The sequence below is a fragment of the Mustela nivalis genome (genome assembly GCF_964662115.1).
Source record: "Mustela nivalis genome assembly, chromosome: 10".
Lineage (NCBI taxonomy): Eukaryota > Metazoa > Chordata > Mammalia > Carnivora > Mustelidae > Mustela > Mustela nivalis.
The window spans coordinates 82,737,366-82,761,203 of record NC_139029.1 but is presented as its reverse complement, the minus strand read 5'-3'; the positions used below and the strand labels follow the sequence as shown (position 1 = coordinate 82,761,203).

Sequence of the window (23,838 nt, the reverse complement as noted above, 5' to 3'; positions counted from 1 at the left end):
GGTACCTGGGTGGCTCAGTTGGTTGTGTCAGACTCTTGATTTCAGCTCAGGTCTCCATCTCAGGGTCGTGAGATTGAGCTCTGCGTTGGACTCCACACTCAGTGCAGAGACTTGTCCCTTTCCTTCCTTGAATACACTCTTTGCTTCTCTCTCAAATAAATAAATAAGCAAATAAATAAAATCTTTAAAAAAAATCAATCTGATCAGGCAGTTTCAGACTGCTATGAAATTTTCTAAGTGTCTGTACTCAATTTTTGTATTTCTTTACTTGAAGACCTGTAAAATACAGTTTGTTTGCCTACAATTATAGTTTATGAAGCATTTTGAGTAGTCCTGGTCTCTGGAGAGAAGAAAGGCCAAGAGACAAATGTTGTCTGCCATTTTTTTAAAATTTATTTTTTTATTGTGTTATATTAGGCACCATACAGTACATCATTAGTTTTTGATGTAGTGTTCAATGAGTCATTATTTGCATAGAACTCCCAGTGCTCATTACAACACATGCCCTCCTTAGTACCCATCACTGGGCTACCCCATGCCCCGCTCCGAAACTTTCAGATTGTTTCCTGGAGTCCATAATCTCTCATGGTTCATCTCCCCCTCTGAATTCCCCCTCTTCAGTCTTCCCTTCCTTTCCCTAATGTCCTGCATGCTATTCCTTATGTGCCACATATGAGTGAAACCATACGAAAATTGTCTTTCTCTGCCTGACTTACTTCACTCAGCATAATCTCCTCCAGTTCTATACATGTCAGTGCGAATGGTGCGTATTCATCCTTTCTGATGGCTGAGTAATATTCCATTGTATGTATGAATCACATCTTCTTTATCCATTCATCTGTTGAAAGACATCTTGGCTTCATCTTGGCTACTGTGGACATAGCTGCTATGAACACTGGGGTACATGTGCCCCTTCTTCTCATTATATCTGTATCTTTGTGGTAAATACCCAGTGTTGTCTGCCATCTTGAACCATATCCTGGTTACTGTTTTCCAGGATTTATTTTTTCTTCCAGCTTCTGGTGAGCTGGGAAGATGATTACCATCTTTCCTTCGTTTGAACTCTCGGCTCTCTGTGTGTGCCAAGCTTTCTACTTTCCAAATTATTATTATTTTTTTTTAAATTTTATTTATTTATTTGAAAGACGGAGATCACAAGTAGGCAGAGAGGCAGGCAGAGAGAGAGAGAGAGGGAAGCAGGCTTCCTGCGGAGCAGGGAGCCCGATGCGGGGCTCGATCCCAGGACCCTGAGATCATGACCCGAGCCAAAGGCAGCAGCCCAAACCACTGAGCCACCCAGGCGCCCCTCCAAATTATTTTTTTAACATAAACGTTGCTCAAGGTCTCCTCCCTTTAGTTGATTGCTCCTTGGTAATGCTAACATCTCCACTGGAGAGTATGAGAGGTATTTTGTAGGGAGTTAAACTGAATTGTCAGCATTTTTTTTTTTTTTTTTTAATAGCAGCGCTTGCTAGAAGTTAGGGTTAAGCACAAGTTTGAACATAACTTGTGAATTTTATCTCACTTTAGAGATAATATGGTCCTTGATCTGAAGGACCATCCTTCAGAGCAAGACTCAGTTGAGGGAGGACAGAAATAGTCACCTAAGCAGGTAACAGATGCAGGGCTGGTGGACACTGGATCCCTTTTCATTGACTCTCCAAAGGTTCTCTTTCCTTTCCCAATTTTCTCCAAGTCTTTATTGTGTACATCAGCTTAGCCTCTAGAGCTTCTCTTTTTGCCATGCTCTGGATTTTAAATCATAACGATATGAGATCCCCAATTCAGAAGAAATGACAAGGAGGGAAATGTCTGGAGAAGCCAAGCCATATTCACAATTGTTTTCTTTTATTTTTTTATATTTATTTATTTATTTATTTTTAAAAGATTTTATTTATTTATTTGACAGAGAGAAATCACAAGTAGATGGAGAGGTAGGCAGAGAGAGAGAGAAGCAGGCTCCCTGCCGAGCAGAGAGCACGATGCAGGACTCGATCCCAGGACCCTGAGATCATGACCTGAGCCGAAGGCAGTGGCTTAACCCACTGAGCCACCCGGTCGCCCACAATTGTTTTCTTTTACATATGAATCTCTGGGTCATGAGTGTGAAAGTAATGCTAGACCTGAAGCTTCTTCACTTTTACTATTCAAAAACACCAACTTTGACTAGAAACTAGAACACTCAAGAGGGATTTGTGATCATTTTGAGGAGAAAACAAATCAACAAAACCCCTTCAAACACATCCAGGATCTTTTTCTTCTCTTCCAATACAAAACCAATGGATGATATCCAAATTCTCCCTGTACAACTTGTTTGAAGAGGTTTAAAATGCCAGTTTTAAGAATGCTTCCAGGAGGGGTGCCTGGGTGGCTCAGTGGGTTAAACCGCAGCCTTCCGCTCAGGTCATGATCTCAGCGTCCTGGGATCGAGTCCCGCATCGGGCTCTCTGCTCGGCAGGGAGCCTGCTTCCCTCTCTCTCTCTCTCTGCCTGCCTCTTCATCTACTTGTGATTTCTCTCTGTCAAATAAATAAATAAAATCTTAAAAAAAAAAAAAAAAGAATGCTTCCAGGAAAGAAAGGACTGGGGTTATGGATCTCTCTTCTTAATAATAAATTGTCATATTTTGGGGCGCCTGGGTGGCTCAGTGGGTTAAAGCCTCTGCCTTCGGCTCAGGTCATGATTCCGGGGTCCTGGGATCGAGCCCCGCATCGGGCTCTCTGCTGAGCAGGGAGCCTGCTTCCTCCTCCCTCTCTCTCTGCCTGCCTCTCTGCCTACTTGTGATCTCTATCTGTCAAATAAAATAAATAAAATCTTTAAAAAAATAAATAAATAAATTGTCATATTTTATGTATGGTCATGTCTCATATTTAAAAAAAAATTCTGTAGACACTTGTGCCCTGAAAGTTTCTGAGTTTAGTAGGAGAGACATTAATCAAAATTGGCTGAGAATGAAACAGGACATGATTGAATTACCTTGTCAACTAAAGGGAAAAGATTAAGAGTCATCAAGCTGCTGAGACATTTTAGAGTCTAGAGAAAACAGAACTTGCCTTTTAACCTCTCCAGCTTCCAACACTTTGCAATGAGGAAATGTCTCCCACGACTGTACTCGATTTCCTATACACCCTTAATTATAGGAAATAACTTGAAGGCAGTGGGAATCTCATCTTCCTGACCCAAATTGGCTACATAGAAATACCTCACCTCTTAATACTATAGTAGACATTGTTATCCAAAGAGGCTTTCCACAAAGATGTTCCTTATTTCTCCCACACTGTTACTAAAGTGAAATTAAAATCTCTTTACTGGTTAAAAAAGAAAAAAACTTCAATTTTCTCATGAATTAAAATGTCAAACTATCTATTGTTAAAATAGATAGTATTTAATTTTGGATTTGGGGCCTAGGTTTCATTTTTTCCCCCAGCCTTATTCTGATATAATTTAAAAAAATTTTTGTTTATTTATTTGACAGAGAAACAGTGAGATAGGGAACACAAGCAGGGAGAGTGGGAGAGGGAGAAGCAGGCTCCCCACCGAGCAGGGAGCCCTATGTGGGCCTGGACCCTGGAGCCTGGGATTATGACCTGAGCCAAAAGCAGACATTTAACAACTGAGTCCCCCCAACCCGCCCAGCAGTCCCTATTCTGACATAGTTGACATATAACATTGTATAAGCTTAGGGTGGACAATGTGATGCTTTGCTATACATATATATTGAGGAATGATTACTACAATAAGGGATTTCTTTTCTATAAAGATGCACTAATGAACGTACTGATAAAGAGACGACACAATTGCAGAAATTACCATGACATCATGAACGTAAACGTGAAGATTTTGTAATTTCAGAGCTTTCATAACTGGCCCTCTTACCGAGTGACCTGCTAAAAGAGCCATCTCATTTCCTTTAAAATCAGTTAACTCCTTTCCAGGGCTCCTGTCACCAATCACAATGGGCAAGTCTGATCGGGAGTGTTTGGAAAGGCTTATGTAAAGCGGGATAAGACAGAGCAGAAATTATTATTATTATTTTTTTAAAGATTTTATTTATTTATTTGACAGAGAGAGATCACAAGTAGGCAGAGAGGCAGGCAGAGAGAGAGAGGAGGAAGCAGGCTCCCCGCTGAGCAGAGAGCCCGATGCGGGACTCGATCCCACAACTCCGAGATCATGACCCGAGCAGAAGGCAGCGGCTTAACCCACTGAGCCACCCAGGCACCCCAGAGCAGAAATTATTATGCTCACTATTGATCCAAAAAGTTCCCATATTTTCATTTATATTAAACTTACTATAAAGTTAGATTTATTATGTACTTTAAGGAAAGCATATATATACACCCTGATTTCGGCAAGCGAAGGTCCGAGTTAGGGTAATTGATGTGGTTTCTTCTGCCAGAAAGAAAGGCTCAGACTTTGCCGCGCTGTCCAGGTGAGTCTGGCGGTGAACTGAGCACACACTGCCCTCTGGTGGCGAGAACGTGCCCAGCCTCCAGGGCAGCCTTCAGAGGTCCGCCGCAGTGACCGGCGCACTCCTGCATCGTGTACACTATTCCTGGCTTTTTTTTTTTTTTTTTTTTTTAAGATTGTATTCATTTATTTGACTCAGAGAGAGAGATCACAAGTAGGTGGAGAGGCAAGCAGAGAGAGAGAGAGAGAGAGAGAGAGAGAGAAGGAGGAACAGGCTCCCTGCAAAGCAGAGAGCCCGATGTGGGGCTCCATTCCAGGACGCTGGGATCATGACCGGAGCGGAAGGCAGAGGCTTTAACCCACTGAGCCACCCAGGTGCCCCCTATTCCTGGCTCTTATGTGAGCTTGCAGAATGGCCTTTGGAAGCCCTTCTTTTTACAGTGAAACCGTAAGTTTAAGAATCTGGCAAAAATAAATGAATGAATGAATGAATGAATGAATGAATAAATAAATAAATAATAAAAGGGAAAGCACCAGGGTATCTCAGTTAGTTGGGTGTCTGCCTTCAGCTCAGGTCATGATCTCTGCTCAGTGGGGAGCCTGTTTCTCCTCTGCCTGCTTTTCCCCTCTGCCTGTGCTCTCTGACAAGTAAATAAAATCTTAAAACAACAACAACAACAACAACAACAACAACAAAGTATGTGAGTACTGCACACATCTAGGAGACAATGAGCTCACTTAAAAAAAAATTATACCCCGGGAAGTGGTAAGAATATTCTTTGTCCATTAGTAGCTCCCTTGGTTCCTGATGACCGTGGAACCAGTGTATCAGCCTTGGTTCACACACTTCTGCAGTCTCACTTAGACCACTGTTCTTTGGGTTCTGTCACATGCCATCAAACTTAACCCTGATACACTATGGGTAAACTTCATGAATGTTTACTGCCCTGAAGAGTATGTATTTATTATTATTCTTGTTTTTTACAGTTGAAGAAACATGCTCAGAGGGGCAAGGAATCAGCTTGGGAAAGAGTGAAGTGTCATCGTACCAAGACTGGAGAGAGAATGGGCCAGATTATAGGGGGTCCCAAATGTCTTCTGAGTGGTGATGCGATAGAATCAGTGTTCAAGAGAGGTTTTCCTCATAGTTCTATGGGGAATGAAGTTGTGACCAACTAAGAAATCATTTTGTTAGTCTAATGACAAGAGTGTAAAGAGAAAGATGGGGAATAGGTGAGAACCTAGCCAGGTAAAAGTGAGACTTTGTGATCTATCAAATGTGATGTGGTAGTCAAGATAAATAATTTTTTAAAAAAGATTTTATTTATTTGACAGACAGAGATCACAAGTAGGCAAAGAGAGAGAGAGAGAGAGAGAGAGAGAGAGAGAGAAGGAAGCAGGCTCCCCGCTGAGCAGAGAGCTGGATGCGGGGCTCAATCCCAGGACCCTGGGATCATGACTTGAGCCGAAGGCAGAGGCTTTAACCCATTGAGCCACCCAGGCGCCCCAAGATAAATCATTTTTTTGAATGTTATGATTATGTCTAAAAAGACTTAGTGCTTAGTTTTGCACTTTCAAAAATCTGTCAGTTATAATAAATGTTAACAGTAAACATTTGCAGAATGGAGTGCCATATGTTAGTGAAGCACTAACTGTAACTTGGTTCCTTTGGTATTCTCCCTGCCTGGGGGTGAATCTTCTAGGTTTTTTGTTTTGTTTTGTTTTTGAGTCTTAACTTCTTACTAAAGTTCTCATGTAGCAACTTTGACAGCTGGCCATCTCTTAACATTCTTTTTTTTTTTTTTTCCTTTTTAAGATTTTATTTATTCATGAGAAAGAGAGAACACAAGCAAGAGGGGAGAGGGAAAGGAAGAAGCAGGCTCCCTGAAAAGCAGGGAGCTCAACACAGGGGCCCTATTCTAGGACCCTGGGAGGATCATGACCTGAGATGAAGGCAGACACTTAACCAACCAACCCAGGTGCTCCTCTCTTAATCATTCTTATCCTTGTTGTCTCTGACTTTTTTCTGCCTCAACTTGATAAGACACATATATATGTGAATGTAATCAAAGTTGTGTAACCTAACCCATGCTTGGCACTTGGGGTCTGAATATTTAGCCAAGAGATCGGTTAGTTACCTTATTAAGGCAGATGGGTGCAGACACAGCATTTTGACCAGGTGATACCGGATTATGCTTAGACCCAAGCAGAACAAGATCTAATGTTCTTTGTAATCAGACGGCAACTACTAATAGCCATGCTTGACTTATGGATGGATGGTGGTAAGAAATGTGAGGACAAGGACAGAAAATTGCAATTTTGAGGGTCTTCGGAGAGATGATTTCTAGTAAGAAGACGGTGAATCTTGGTTCTATAATTTATGTGTTGTGTGACTTAGGGCAAGACACTTCAGCAATGTTCTCGTTTATAAAATGGGTATAAAACATTTAGTGTAAAATTGACTGTTACATGGTAGGGGCTCATAAATGTTTATGAAGTCTGAATTTTTTATTCCAACTAATTGGCTATTAAGTTGGACCAAAATGGATTACATACATAATAGCAGCCAAAAACATAAGAATTAGGAAGAATTTCAGCAAGCTAAAAACTGTTTTGAATAAATTGAGACAGCCTATGTTCCTAGATGAGATTAAATATGGTTAGTGTCAGTTCTTACACATTAACTTACAGTGTGAACAAAAGTTTAGTAAAAACAGTTAAGGGAATACTTTTTGGATATGTAAAAGTACTTAAGAAGAACAAAGGGAGGATATATAAAACAGGATTCTAAAGAAGGAGAGTAGGAGATTGGTAAGAAATAGCTCTAAAAATATTAAAACACAATTATTATAATAGTTAGGTGAGTAACTTCAATAGTATAGCACAGAAATTAGATAATTAAGAAATGTAATCACTATAAGTCATATTCAATTCACGAGTTTGGAATGTAACAGTTTGGAAAAAACCTAAGTAATGTCTTACCTCATTGCTGGTTACTGTTATAAAAAACAACTATTAAATCAGAAAAATTTTTATTAAATTATTGAATGAGGTCGCTTAAATTTTGAAGAGATAGAAGAGTTCACAAAGATAAACATGAAGAGATTTGATTGAAGAAAAATTAAAAGCTTTTGTAAGTTAAAAAAAAAAAAGCCTCTGACCAAAAATAACAAGGCAAATATTAGGGGAAAAACGGTAGCCAAAAGGATATAGTATCAGTATTAATAATTCAAGGCCTGTACAAATGGAAAAAACAAACAACTTGCTTGACTTTATTATTTTGGCACATTGAGGATCTATATAAATAAGTTTGTCAAGTTTAACAAATAAAAACTGATAAAAGTTTGGATTTCTACGTAATTCTTATCTGAAGATAGAGATAATTATCTGCAGTAAAAATGAACCAACAGTAATTAAAGGCAAAGACAAAATAGATTAACTTTGGTCATTTGATGTTATTTTGTTTTATATTATAATTGAAAACAACAACAAAGAAAGTGGAATGGAGCATGTGGGTGGCTTAGTCAGTTAAGCATCCAGCTCAGGTCATGATCTCAGGGTCCTGGGATCAACCCCCACTTTGGGCTCCATGTTCAGCGGGGCATGTGCTTGAATTTTCTTTCTCCCTCTCCCTTTGCCCTTCCCCCAGCTCACTCACTCTTAAGTAAATAAATATTAAAAAAAAAAAGACACATAAAACAATCTTATGGCCACTTTTAGGAGGTACACATCTGTTCTGGCCTAGAGTATTAGCCTTTAGCAAGTTGATAAAAGGCAAATGAAAAATTTATGGAGGAGTACAAGGTTTCAAGAAATACTAGAGCCTAAAATTCTTCCTTCTCTTTTTGCCCTCCCACATCCCACAAAAAAAATAAGTACTCCAAATAAGCAAGCCCTAAGTGGTAGTGGTCAACAGATTAGTTAATTATTAAATAATGGAATGAAATAAAATATGGTCCTTTAGAAAAGATTTTTATTTTCTTGGCACACAGACATAAAAATGACTTTTTTTTTTTACTAGATATAGCAGTTGAAGACATATTGGAAATGAATTACAGTTCACTAGGTTATAATGTCCACAAATATGATGACAGGTCTCATGTTTCCTCAACTATCTTTGAAACATTAAATTATTACAGCATACTGGTTATACTGGTAAACATACTTCTCCTGTTAAAGAGGAAGGTTGATCTGGATTACTGAAAAACCAAGGCACAGAACCATCACCAAAATGTAATATAATTGTACCTCATCCAACATCACTCAGGAATGAAGCATTTTATTTAGGTGTTCTTCAAATGACATTTATCCCTCTAAAGTCTAAAACTGTTATTTTAACTACTTTTGATGGAATAATGTCTAACATGCTTTCTTAAACTTTAAAATAGACCATGCAGATAATCACAATGTTCTTTCCCTAATAGTACTTATTGGAATATCAACCACTTAATTTTCTAGTATAACATGATACCCTTAAAAATTACTAAGGTGGCTAATTGCCTTTCAACCCAATATGGCTATGTCTTAGAAATTATCAACTTTTTTCTATCTATCTATCTGTTTATCTATCCATCCATCCATCCCATTTAACAGCTATTACTTAATTTCATTAAATACATTGGTTTTCAGTTATTTTTCTTACCACCTTTAATATAAGAGGTTAAGGTAGAGCAACATAATTGCAAAAAACCTTTGACGACTAATGGTTCACTCTTTCAAGGTAGGTCATTCCTTGTAACTGCAAAGGTTAGAAAATTTATACATTGAACAATGAAGAAGGAAGGCACATTTGGAAACTGATGCGTTTATAGATAGTGACCAGACAACTAAATTTGTAGGATTTAATCTGCTTTAGGTTGGGAAACCAAAAAAGCAAGCTGTTAAAACTATTTCTAAAGTAGGGCCAGCTTTGAAGAAGGGTGTGCAGGACACATTAAGTTGCAAGAGCTTTTGAATGTGGGAATCTGACATCTTAAAGTATTCACATATTTTTGCGACCTAGAAGTTTAAGTTACTTGCTTTTCTTATTTTTATTTCTTAGTCATACTGAAGATGGTTGGGTATGTGACCTTTAACCAAGAAAAGTGTTACAGTACCATATTTTATTAACTATAAATATACGACTGAATAATATTAAATAGTAATGAAAGGATTTTTGCAACTATTTTCTTTCAACTTAAAGTACAGTGGTCTTATTTAAGTGTTTTCTTGAGATAAGAACAGTAAAACGATAAAAATTCCATCTGGAGAATAAAGTATTATTCAGAAATATCAACTCATATAAATGTTAAAAACCTATTTCCTTTTATGACTTCAGAATTACGGTCATGAAAAACTTTTTAAATGATTCTACTGAATTCAAGATAACTACTAAATTCATATATTTTTACTATATTAAGATTGTTCTCAATGCTAAGCTTATGTAGCTTTCAGTTAATAGGAAACTAGCATCTACTCTGACCCATCAATACACTCTTACACACAAACCAAAAATAAGTTTTAGAAAAATTAATTTAGCATGTTTTTCTTCAAAGTTCTCATAAATATGACCAACAAATGCATTTTGAGAATGTAAACCATCTCATAGTAGGAAACAGGAACTCAAGATTAATTTTATAAAACTTTATAGGAAATAAATTCCTAAATGCTTGTCTTTTTCCATACATCCTATGTATGCATTATTAAAATAAAATTATGGCATTCATTATATTAAAAACATTAATATATTAGTGAAATAAAAACACACAGTGAACATCTGTGCTCCATTTCTGAACATAACATTGTAGATAGGTACTTCCGTGATTCAATATTTGGTTACTATTTATCAAATGCAGTGTGGAAGGTGCTAGGAATAATACAGTAAAAGGTGAGAGAACATTATTTAACTATAGCATATTCTGCATGTATTATTACTAAAGAAAATATAATACCACAATTTGAAGATACTTTTCCATTTCTTTCATTATTACATTCTCATATTTCATTTTTACTTATGTACAGTAGATTACATGATTTTTCTTTTTCAAACTCCAGATCAAACTCTTTATTCCTAGGCATTTCAAGAATTCTTTCTGAATTCAAAATAAAAACATCCTTTTGTTTATGATAGTTTTTGTTTCTGATTCAAATCAAAAGATACCTCTGTACATTAAAAAAAAAAAAAAAAAAAAAAAAGAACAACAACAAAAGAAAGACCAGAGCTTTTGAAGTCTTACCTAACTGGGTATCAATATCCTGTGAGTAATATTTTTTTAAATGATTCAAGCTTGTGCATATAAAACATTTACATTATATTTTGACCTTGCACTCCATAACATACTTAATACATATCCACGAATCAACTATAAGTCATAAAGTGTTTCAAGAACAGTAGCAATTGACCAGGCTTGTGTTTCACAGCTGAATGGACAGTACTGGCCATTCTCATTGGTCAGTTCAGGAAGTCCTTTCCAAGGGGATCTTAAAAAAAGAAAAGACATTTCATGAGCTATAACACATAAATTGTTTGTATCAATGAAATAGGCAATACACTTGGTGCTTTTTCCTTCTAGTATAGTTAAACAATCATAGGTAGTCATTTGCTACAAAATAAAACAGATATCCTTATGATCTATGTATAAAGAATTTAGATTGAAATTATTCTTTAAGGGTTGCCTGCGTGGTTCAGTCATCTAAGCGTCTGCCTTTGGCTCCGGTCAAGATCCTAGGACTGACTCCTATCAGGCTCCCTGCTCAGCAGGAAGTCTGCTTCTCCCTCTCCCTCTGCCTGTCGCTCCCCCTGCTTGTGATCTCTCTCTGGCTATCTCTCTCTCTCTGTGTCAAATAAATAAATAAAATAAAATAAAATAAATTTTTTTTTTAAGATTTTATTTATTTAGTCATAGAGAGAGAGTGAGAGTGAGCACAGGCAGACAGAGTGGCAGGCAGAGTCAGAGGGAGAAGCAGGCTCCCCGCGGAGCAAGGAGCCCGATGTGGGACTCGATCCCAGGACGCCGGGATCATGACCTGAGCCGAAGGCAGCTGCTTAACCAACTGAGCCACCCAGGCGTCCCAAAAAAAAATTTTTTTTTTTTTTTTAAGTAATCTCAACCCCTTGGGCTTAGACTCAACCCCAAGACTAAGAGTCACATACTCTATGGACTGAGCCAGCCAAATGTCCCTGGATCTGGGCTTTTAAATAACATTCTTCATAAATACAACAAACAAACAAAAAAGTAAACAAACCAGGGATAGAGAATTGCCCAACTAGACTGGGGCAGGAAAAGTAAAAGATGAGTTTAAGACATTTTATTGGGCCAGAAAGCAAAGTTCTTCCACTTCTGACAAACATCAAATAGCAGAGACAGTATTTCCCTCCTGCCTGAAACAATCAAAATACTGGACAAGGAATATGAAGCAATAATCTTTAAGATACTGGATATTAGGCAACAAAGAACAGTGAGCCCTAAGAAATGAGAAAAAAAATGAAGGAAGCCCTATGACTACCATACCTTACAGCCTGGAGGGAGTTTCCAGGACTTGGCACAGGGAAGGGAACACAGGTAGAGCCTTGCAGACTCCTTGAGAGTCCAGGAAAAACACTAGAATTTTCAGGACAGAGTACAAAAAAGGAGAGAACTCTGGAGATATGCAGAGGGTCCCACTCAAGTACTCACCTACCAATCAGTCAACACATATGAGGAAACTAATGAAAGACAGGGAAGGAAACTAACAAAAGATGGGGAAAGAACCTCCTGAAAGAATTAAAGTAGTACCTGACATTTAAACAGGGTCAGCAACAGTGCTTATTTCCACCAGCCAGGTTTAAAAACTTAATAATTTTAGGGATATGGGATAGAGAACTCAGATGGGCCATGACTCATTAGTGGAGAATAATTAGCCCTCGACTAAATGCTGCTCTAGGCAGGCCCAACAAAGCTTAAAATCAGGGGTGCCTGGGTGGTTCAGTCAGTCATGCATCTGCCCTCGGCTCGGCTCATGATCCCAGATTCCTGGGATAAGGCCCTTCATGAGGCTCCCTACTAAGTGGAGAGCTGCTTCCTCCTCTCCCTTTGCCACTGCCCCTGCTTGTATGCTCTTTCTCTCCCTCTGTTGAAGAAATGAAATTTTAAAAAAGTTTTTTTTTAAAAAAGCTTAAAGTCAAAACCTGAAAGGATCAAACTGTTTCCAAATAATTTAACTGCATTCCAAAACAAAGTTAAGATTATTTATAGAAATACAAAAAAATCTAATACCAAGCAAGGTAAAATTCATAGCTGGAATCCAATAAAACACCAGCAGGTGATAAGTAGGATAATACAACCCATAAGAAGAGAATAATCATAAGTGAAACTAACCCAGATATCAATTACCAGACAAAGACATTAAAATAGTTATTGGAACTGTATTCTATATGTTAAAAATATTAAGCAGAGACATGGAAGATAGAAAAAATGACTGAAATCAAACTTCAAAAGATAAAACTACAATGTATAAAATAAAAAATATACTTAATGGAAATAGTGGCAGATTAGATATAAGGATGATAGATTACCAGTCAAAACAATGCAAGATTTCAATGCACTGAAAGAAAAAAACTTGTCAACATTTAATTCTAAGCACAACAAAAATATCTTTCAAAAATAAAGGCAAGGGGTGCCTGGGTGGTTCAGTGGGTTAAAGCCTCTGCCTTCGGCTCGGGTCATGATGCCAGGGTTGGATCAAGCCCCACATCGGGCTCTCTGCTCAGCAGGGAGACTGCTTCCTCCTCTCTCTCTCTCTCTCTTTCTGCCTGCCTCTCTGCCTACTTGTGATCTCTAGCTGTTGAATAAATAAATAAATAAATGATCTTTTTTTAAAAAAAAAAGGCAAAATAAAGACTTTTCTGGCAATATAAGAGCTTAAAGAATTTATCATGAGCAGGCTTGCACTATAAGACATGACAGAGGAGGGCGCCTGGGTGGCTCAGGTGGTTGAGCTGCTGCCTTCGGCTCAGGTCATGATCTCAGGGTCCTGGGATCGAGTCCCACATCGGGCTCTCTGCTCAGCAGGGGGTCTGCTTCCCTTCCTCTCTCTGTGATCTCTTCCCTTCCTCTCTCCTACTGTGATCTCTCTCTGTCAAATAAATAAATAAAATCTTAAAAAAAAAAAAAGACATGACAGAGGAATTCCTTAGGCAAAAGAAAATTATACCAGATGGAAACAGAGATATTCACAAACAGATGAACACTGGAAATGGCAACTATGTGAGTAGTTGTATAAGACCTCTTTCTGTATTATTTAAATATCTTTAAAAAATAACTGATGACATAAACAAAAAGTAGTAACAATGTTGTGGGGGAACTATAACACTATAATAACTATATGTGCAACTATATATATAACTATAATATGCAAAGCAAAATAGATTACAATAATAGCACAAAAGCCTGAAAGGGAGAAGAGGAACTATACTATTTTAAGATTCTTATACTATACCTGAAGATAAACCATGATAAGTTAAAGATGTATATATAAACCTAACGCAACCATTTTAAAAAGTAGCAAATTAGCCAACAAAGGAGATAAAATGGAATAAATATATACTGAATAATAAGTATCCAGTCCAAAAGAAGCAGAAAAGAGGAAAAAGCTAACAAAAATGAAAATAAACAGAAAAAAATAGATTTATACTTAACCATATAAATAATCACATAAAGTGTAAAGGGTCTAAACTTTCCAGCTAAAAGTCAGAGATTATCAATCTGCATTAAAAAAAGCAAGACTGCCATTATATGCTGTTATGTACAAGAAACCTACCTTAAACATAAAGACACAAATAGGTCAAAATTAAAGAATGAAAAAATATATACCATGGTAACAATCAAAAGAAATCTGAAGTGCTTATATTAATATAAAACAAAGTAAATTCTGAAGCAAAGATATATTACCAGTGATAAAGATGGTCATTTCATAATAAGAGGGTCAATTCATGAAACAAACAAAATAACCCTAAGCACTTACACATCTAATAATAAATTTTCAAAATACATGAAGCAAAATATGATACAGATGCAAGGAAAAATAGACATCTGTAATTACAGTAGGAGATGTCAATACTATTCTTTAGGTAATTCATAGAACAAGTAGATGGAAATGCGTAAGTACATTGTACAACACTATCAAAAAACTTGACCTAGTTGACATTTATAGAACATTCCACCCAAGGACAGCAGAATACACATTCCTCTCCCCCCTGCCCACTGGAAAATGGATTAGTAACCTAGACAGAACATATCCTGAGCCTCAGAACAAGTATCAGTAAGTTTAGAAGGATTAGCATCATATAAAGTATATACTCTGACTAAAATGGAATTAACTTTGAAACCAGTAACAGAAACACTTCTGGAAAATTCCTCAATATCTGAAAGCTAAATAACACCATTCTAAATAACCCATGGGTCAAAGAAGAATCAAAAGGTAAAGTAGAAAGTATTTTCAACTGAATGAAAATAAGAACACAACAAACCAGAATTTTTGGGATACTGTTGATTTAGTATTTAATGGGAAGTTTATAGCATTAAGTCCCTTATTAGATAAGAAGAAAGGTCTTTAAGTCAATGACCTCAACTTTTACCTTACATTAGAGAAAGACTAACAAATTAAACCTAAAGTAAGCAGAAGAAGAGAATAATAAAGAGCAGGGTAGAAATCAATAAAACAAAATCCAGAAACAATTGAAAAAGATCAATAAAGCCAAAAATTGGTTCTTTAAGAAGAGCAATAAAATGAATAAACTTTCTAGCTAGGCAGAACAGGAAAAAAAGAGAGAAAATACAACTTACCAGTATCAAGAATGAGAATGTTGGTATTGCTACAGATTCCATAGATAATTAAAAGAATAATAATTCACTTTAGATAAAATCACTTCTTAAATTGTAACAAGTATTTTTGAACTATCTTTTTGAACTATGTATTTAATCATGACAGCAAATAATGAGCTATTACCATAATACAGAGGAAGAAATTTATTTCAGAGTGGTTAAGTAATTTGCTCCAAGTTATATGTAAAGTAAGTAACAAGGACAAATTTGAAATCCAGTCTTGACCCAAAGCTCACACCTGAAGCTAGTATGCTATCAAATGTAGCTATTAGGAAATAGTAAGATATAAAAAAGCAAAGGTAGTTTGAGAAAAAACTGTGGAAAGTAAGGAATTTGCATTTCATTTTGTAGGCAATAGGGAATTACTGAATAAACATAAGACTAAAATTGTGAGAGTTATATTTCAAGCAAATTAATCTTGTTTGAGGTAATATGACAAGATGGAGAGAGGGGGAGACTGGAAGTGTGGAGGCTACTGCCTAGTTCAGAGAAAAGGCTCTGAGTTACAAGTTAGGCAGCAGCAAGAGCAAAGAAGATGGGCTGTTAGAAAGCAGAATATAGCAGAATCAAGTCTTGGCAACTAACTGGATGTTCTGGAGAAGTAATGGGGTAAAATTCAAAAGTAACTGGGATATTTGAGCTTGCAGATCATGCATAATGGTAATACCCTAACAGCAGTGGGAAAAAAATCATGTGTGTGGGAGAAGATGAGTGAGGGCAGAAAGATATCCAAGGTAAGAAGTGTATCAGGTAGTTTAAAAGTAGTAGTGAACCTTATGAGAGAATTCAAAATTTGCTAGAGAATGAAGACATGGGATAGATGAAATATAACAGGAGAAAATGTAGATTTAAAAAAAAGGAAGATTAAGGACAGATTTTTGGAGAGTGAACATAGGTGCCAGGAAGAAAAGCCATTAACAACAGTAAATCGAGATAATAGTGTAGTAGTTAAGAGCACAACCTATAAAGCAGGTTGTTTAGAGTTTAGTAACAGCTCTAGCAGATTACTTGCCATTTTACTTTGTAGAAATTACTTAGCTTTCTTAGCTTCATTTATAAAATGGAAATAACTAATAATAGCTCATAGCTAAGTTAGTATCCTGTCCACATGACAAGTACTAACTAACATATTAATCCTCAAAACAATCATGGTACATCCATTATATGAGGAATCAGGCCCAGAGAAGTCAAGTAACCTGCCCATGGTGACACACCTAGAGAGTGGAGAAGTGAATAATAATAATAATAATAATAGGATAATCAGAATGATAATAGCTATTTTATATAGTTTCTGGATTAAATGAGTGGTATCATATAAATGCATTTAGAACAATGCCTGGAACACAGTAAGTACTCGGTAAGTATTATTTCCTATTATTATAATTGTTATTAGCGTGAGGTAAACAAGGGCAACTTAATACAGATGGCATAAGGTTTTTTATGAAAAGAAGAAAGCAACAACTTTAAATAGTATAGGCAGGTCAAAGAAGAGAACTTGGAAGGAAGTCATGGGATCTGGGAATGAGAAAGGATCTTGTTGAAGGGGCGCCTTCGTGGCTCAGTCAGTTAAGCATCTAACTCTTGGTTTTGGCTCAGGTCAAGATCCCAGGGTTGTGAGATTGAGCCCTGCTTTGAGCTCTGGAGAGTCTGCTTGTCACTCTCTGACTCCCTGCTCCTCCCCTACCTAATGTAAATAGAATCTTTAAAAAAAAAAAAAAAGAAGAAGCAGCGAAGCAAAGGAAGGATCTTGTTGAGTGGTCACAGAAAGCAAAAGGAATGAGGCTACTCCTATAGGAAGTGTGCTGAGAAGGAAACAGAATGCTAGGACACAGAAGTAGGAACGGTATGAATGGACTTTATTTAGGATGGGATGACGAATTTCTTTCTAGCTTAAGAAGAAAGAATCAAGTGGAATACCAAGAGAGGATAATTAGTAGAGCGAGATCAGGGAACAGGTGGGAGGAATGGGATCATGGGTAAAGTAGAAGAATGATCCTGGCAGTGCAAGATGATTTTACTTCTCACAGACAAAAGAAAGAAAAATAAATGCAAACAAAAATAAATACTGTGGGGCAATAAAGATAGGTTATAAGAATGTTCACATCACATACAATCAGACTCAATTTCTAGATGAGGAACAAGAATTATGAAAGGGTTGGGTTTTCTGTGACTACATTCAAGTGAATAAAATCAAATTTTGAAAAAAATAGAAAACAACATTCATAGTGATGGATGGCAGCCCTTTGTATTCATATAATCAAGGAGATAAAATTTATGCTGTTTATGCATAATTATTCTGAGCAATAAGCTGTACATATACAGGCATGCCTTGTTTTATTGTCCCTTGCTTTACTGCACTTTGTAGACACTGTGTTTTTTACAAACTGAAGGTCTGTAGCAACCCAGCATCAAGCAAGTCTATTATAGGCCCATTTTTCCAACAGCATTTGCTCACTTTGTCTATGTAATATTTTGGTATTTCTCACAGTATTTCAAACTTCATTATTATTTTATTTGTTATGATGATCTGTGGTCAGTGATTATGATTTGCTGAAGGCTCAGATGATAGCACTTTTTAGCAATAAAACACTTTTAAACTAAGGTATGTACATTGGTTTCTTTAGACATAATGCTATGGCATATTAAAATAGATCACAGTACAGTGTAAATGTAATTTTGACATGCACTGGGAAACCGAATAGTTTATTTGACTCACTTTACTGTGATTTTTGCTATACTGCAGTGGTCTGGAACTGAACCCACACTATCTCCAAGGCATGCCTATATTTAGGTTTAATCTAGATTTGGGAAATTAGGATAGCTTTTGACTATATACATATATATCATCTTACAAAGACATATAACTCTGACACTATCTCTAATAATTATGACAAAGGAGGTGACAAATGGATTTGAAATAATAGCAAAAACCAAACCTGATATTTTAATTATAGTAAAACATTTCTGAAAATTATTCATTGATATATCTTTATTTTTAATTTAGTTTTAAATTAGTCTAAATAAAAAATTAACATACAGTATTATATTAGTTTCAGTTATACAATAGAATGAACCAGCATTCTATACATTACTCAGTGCTTATTAAAGTAAGTGCATTTCTAACCCTTTTCACCTATTTCACTCATCCTTCCCCTGCACCTCCCCCATGACGACCACATATGTCTTTAAATCATTTAACTCAAAGGGCCCGGCCTGAATACTTTTAGTTTTTGTATTTATTCTGTTTTAGTCACACCCCCAAATATCCACTGTATTTAAAAAATCAGACTATTCCACATGTATAAATCATGCAATATCATCTTCAAATTAAAATAAATAGTAACCTAAAATAATTAAAGGAAGGTGACAATTATATCATTGAACTTGTCATACTAAAAGAGTAAAGCTTTCAAATTTCACTGGGATACCTAGAGTATATGGAAATGAATTTTAAGGAATTGTTATTTACCTAATATCTAATAAACTGACTAAACACTAGTTATGGAAATTACATGACCCCTGATGACTTACCTCTCAAGATGAACGTAGTGTCGGGAAAGAATGTTTTTAACCAAAAACACAGTCTTGGCATTAGCCTCAGGACCCATCAATTTGGAAAAATATAATTTTGCACGAAGAAAATACCCAACGGGCCACAGCCACTCCTAAAAAAGGGTGATTTAAAAGTAAAGAAAAAAAATAAAAACTGTGAATACCTTTAAAGCTATTTGAAAAATAACTTCAACCGAAAACTCTGAAAAGAGAATGAAATTCTTACAGGTCCTTGGTGATAATTGAAACCTTTAGCAAGATTGTAGTTGTCATTGTCTAAGGCATTGTCATAAATTCCACAGTAAACCATATCACTGCAAAATGATTGAAATTTAGGTTAGAAAAAGATCAGTTATTACACAAGAAGCATTAGAAAGATTTTTCAATAGCAAAAGTAAGAGAAATAATAAAATTATTTTGCCTTCCAAATCTATAGAATAAGCTCATCATCTATCTAACCTTAAATTAGTATATACTGAGTTTAGAATACTTTGGGGTTTTTTTACAACCCATTTAAAAAATTAATTAAATAGCTAATTAACTAGTTTCTAAGTAAGCTCTACACCCAATGTGGGACTTGAACTCATGACCCTGAAATCAAGAGTCACATGCCCTACTGACTGAGCCAGCCCAGCACCTCCAGAATACTTTAACAATGTGTTAGGAAATGATTAACAAATAGATACTGGCTAATAAAAAAAAGATATAAATATGAAATAAAATAAAAAATATAAAATATATATAGTATTCAGGTATCTTGCCTTCAAGGAGTTAGTCCGACACTAAATATTAGTTAAAGTCAATTATTTTACTAAGCTTCTCATATACTGATGATGACTAAAATACACACAAAATAACTTTAATTAGTAAACATTAAAGATACATTTTTATTAATTATTATATATGAAAGGTTTTTTTCAAAAAATATTTTATTTATTTATTTTACAGACAGAGATCACAAGTAGGCAGAGAGGCAGGCAGAGAGAGAGCCGGGGAAACAGGCTCCCTACTGAGCAGATAGCCTGATGTGGGGCTTGATCCCAGGACCCTGAGATCATGACCTGATCCGAAGGCAGAGGCTTTAACTCACTGAGCCACCCAGGTGCCCTAGGTTTTTGTTTTTTGTTTTTTTTTTTTAAAGATTTTATTTATTTGATACATAGAGAGAGATCCCATGTAGGCAGAGAGGCAGGCAGAGAGAGAGGGAAGCTGGCTCCCCACTGAGCAGAGAGCCCGATGCGGAACTCAATCCCAGGACCCTGAGATCAGGACCTGAACCGAAAACAGAGGCTTAACCCACTGAGCCACCCAGATGCCCAGAAAGGTTGTTTTTTAAACTTTTCCATGAAGTTGTTTTAAAACTAACTAAAATTGGAATAAGTTTTTTAAAAAAAACCTAATTAAAATAGATACTTATCAAATTACAAATAGCAACCAAATAGACATAGAAAATTTATATACTTAGAAACTTAAACTATTACAAACTTATAAAGACACATAATACAGATATGTTTTTGTAGACATAAAGAGATAATACAAGAAAGTTATCTGTAGTCAGTTTAATAAATTGTCACTTTTTTCTTTTAGTGAGAGGCAGAACTTGCTACATGAGTAAGCTTGAACTGTAGGTTCCAGTGGTTCCTAACACCCCTGAAATTATGAAGAACACCTCAGAATGTAGATACACACAAAAAGTCTGCATCTCAAGACTGAAATGAGTACATAGTAAATTAGGAAAATTCTTCAAAGGTAAGGATATTATATAGAAAAGGGTCTCTGTCATATATTGATATAGAAAGCAAATTATGTTGGGTATCAAGCTTTAAAGGAAAACAACAAAAGACAAACAGGAAGGTCATTAGAAACTCAAGAAAAAACAAAAGTTGGAAAAGAAAAATATAACATGGCATAAACACATAATCAAAATAAAAACAAAGTCAGTTAATGGTTTAAATAAAAACAGTGGGGTAATTATATAGAAAGGATGGAAATGGTTGGTAGTAAGGTGAGGAGAGAGTTACTCTTTTATCTGTCATCATTAGAAGTAATCAATTAATGTCTAATATTTTTAAAAAACTCAAGGAACATCTGTATACACATAGTATTTAGAAATATGGAGGGAACTACTGGGAGTTAACAACTTGGAAAATAAAGACTGTCTCTAAGGAGACAATATGTCTATGCTTCCAATGTCCATAATAATCATGTATTACTTTTATAATCAGAAAACAATAGGCATTAGGAAATAGCCATAATGTATTAGTTTCATAAGCTTAAAACTCTTACTGATTACTCAATATAGGACAAGCATTATGAATACTGATATTTAATGAAGATACAGGTGGTATTTTTAAAAACTGTTTGAACGCAATTTCAGAGAGTGTGCTGACAACCAAAAAAATTAGGGCTGATGCAATATAATATCTACAACATTCTTAATACTTATACTCCAATTTACTCTGGGTCAAAAGTTTTCATGCCAAGATTAAATATAATTAAATATGATTATTTATTATATACCATATGAACAACATTCTTAAGATTTATATTTTAACTTACTCTGGATCCAAAGTTTTCATGCCAAGGGGACCAAGCAATTTTTTTTCTGCAATCTCCAGAGCTTTCCATGCTTTTTCTGCAGCAAAGAGCTCAGGGGCCTAATGAATGTCAAAAACAAATATTCAAACTTTCAAAGCTCACAAAAGAATTAGTTTTCACCCACAGTGGAACATAAACTATTCATAAACTTGGAAATGAAAACTATTTAAAAATTTAGTGTGGGTTGAATTGGTTTTGAGCACAGATGCCTAGCCAGATCTAATGGTAAGGGGCTGACTCAGAAGCACTGTTCTTGGCCTTAGAAGGTAGGAAAGATGCTAGAGGTGATTATTTCCTTGTGTCATTTTAAGAACGTGTATGAGCTCCAAAGGAAGTTGCCACAGCTACAATGAAGGCAGAGCACATGTAAACACATCTAATTCATTTTTCAGAAGATTTATAATAGCTTCCTTTAAGTGTATCTGGTAATTGTTTTTGCTTTTGGGGTTATAGCAAAAAATAGAAATAACTTGCATTCTAACAGCAGGAGTAAATTTATTTGTGATATGGAGAAGGAGAGAAAGCATATTTAGTACTCTTTTCGATAAGGTAGAAACAGCTAAGCAGGCACAGAAGGGCACACACCTTCTCTGTTTTACTGTCCTTATAGTTTACTTTTAGACTAAGTAGAGATAAAATAAAGGGAGTCTAGAATTCCTGGCTGGATAGAACACATTACAGCAATACAATGAAGGAAACCGAGTACGAGTTGAAGCTACTCACATTAATTCACCAGTCTAAAGCTTCCCAAGTAGGTGTTGAGGTACTACTGGTCATTGCACAGGTGTGCCGAAATACCCAGGCCTTCAGCTTTCCACGCAGGGGGTGGGCCCGTGGCTAACTAAAGCAGTTGGACCTGGCACCACTAACCTAATCCATTTTGTCCAGTATTTGCTGTACAAATACCATTATTTTCTATGTGTGCTACCATATGAAAAACACTGGGAAGCACTTTATTAGTTGTCATCTGTTATTTTCTGTTTTTTTGATGCTAGATGTTGTAGGTTAAGGGTGGTAGGCACAATGTTTTATTAATTTAGAAAGACTGTATTAAACTAGCTAGCAAACAGTATACTTTTTAGCAAGTAAATGAGTTTGAAAACAAATGGGAATAAAAAACTAAATATACTCTAAATAAATAAATAAAATCTTTAAATATACTCTATCATAACATTTCTGAAATTTGAAAATAACAATTCACTTACTACAACCATTGCTATGGTAAAATTAGGCCTGAGTTGATAGTCACACCAAGGGCTTGATGCTCCATAACTATCTTTGTATATGCCACGTTTGTGAACCAGATTAGGATGCTTTTCATTAGAATCTGAAGGGTCTTCTGACACATGAAACAACTTTTCGAAGTTGGCTTGTATTTTTCTGTTCCACTCCTCATATGAGACTGTCACAACCTTTCCTGAAACATGAGAAAAGACTTGGCAGTTTTAAGTATTCAAAGAAAGCCATATATTTAGTTACAGCCGAAGAGTAATATTTAGGCAATAAATTATCCACTTTGTAAAAGTATCAGGGTCTTTTGAAGGACAGTAGCCTGAAATTTAAAATTATCGTTCATTGTATTACCAGAAAGGATTAGATTCCATCAAATGATCCCAGATTTGTCTTTGTATCACTCTTAACATGTTTGATAAAGTTACATGTATTGTGCACTTGAAATGAGGCTAGTCTGAATTGAGAAGTGCCAGAAGTGTAAAATATATACCGGATTTCAAAGAAAATACTCCTCCCAGAAAAGAATGCAAAGCAGCTCATGAATAATTTCATGCTGATTACATGCTGAAATAACATTCAGCATATATTGAATTAATAAAATGTATTATCTTAATCAATCTCCCCTATTTCTGTCTACTTTTTAAAATGAGACTACTAGAAAATTTAAAATTATATATGTGGCTGAAAAAGATAATATATATGGCTCAAATTATATTTCTTTTGCATAGCACAGTTGTAGAAAAAGAGATGTAAAGATTTCATAAGTGTTCACAAAAATGCAACTTGCTCACAGTCACATTAAGGACAAAGAAAAGCATAGTAAGACAGTGACTATGATGCTTGTCATATCTCAGGTCAAAGTTGCTGCAAAAATATGGTTAGTCACCAGGTTTGTTACATTTATACTAGGAAATTAACGTTTTTTCTTTCTTCTTAATCTTAAGGGTTTCTAATATTAGTTCATAGACTCAAATGATGATCACACAGATTAAGAGTACAGACAGTATATTCAAAGTTTCTTTTTAAACAAAATAAATAGCTTACCATGTCTTTTTACTGTGACTTCATGATAAGGGAAAATTCTTTTTTTGGATAATTCCAGCAACCAACGGACAGCAGATTTACTCAGGCCCACAATTTCCACAGCAGACCCATCTCTAAAATTAAAATAAATTTTATTCTGGGAGTTGGAGTCATTTAAGCAC

At 35.8% G+C, this 23,838-nt stretch overlaps 1 protein-coding gene across 2 annotated transcripts in view; it reads right to left on the bottom strand.

Moving 5' to 3' along the window:
• Positions 1 to 8,365: 8,365 nt before the first annotated feature.
• AGL (amylo-alpha-1,6-glucosidase and 4-alpha-glucanotransferase) overlaps positions 8,366 to 23,838 on the bottom strand; it is a gene marked incomplete at its 3' end in the record, with an annotated part of 80,137 nt that continues 64,664 nt past the window's right edge. For both annotated transcript variants that reach the window (XM_082686474.1, XM_082686475.1), the window contains exons 29-34: positions 23,678 to 23,790; positions 22,606 to 22,817; positions 21,362 to 21,459; positions 19,029 to 19,116; positions 18,782 to 18,915; positions 8,366 to 10,868 (exon numbers count right to left, since the gene is read on the bottom strand). In XM_082686474.1, coding sequence (XP_082542600.1) covers positions 10,751 to 10,868; positions 18,782 to 18,915; positions 19,029 to 19,116; positions 21,362 to 21,459; positions 22,606 to 22,817; positions 23,678 to 23,790 — 763 coding nt within the window. The remainder of the gene's footprint in view (positions 10,869 to 18,781; positions 18,916 to 19,028; positions 19,117 to 21,361; positions 21,460 to 22,605; positions 22,818 to 23,677; positions 23,791 to 23,838) is intronic.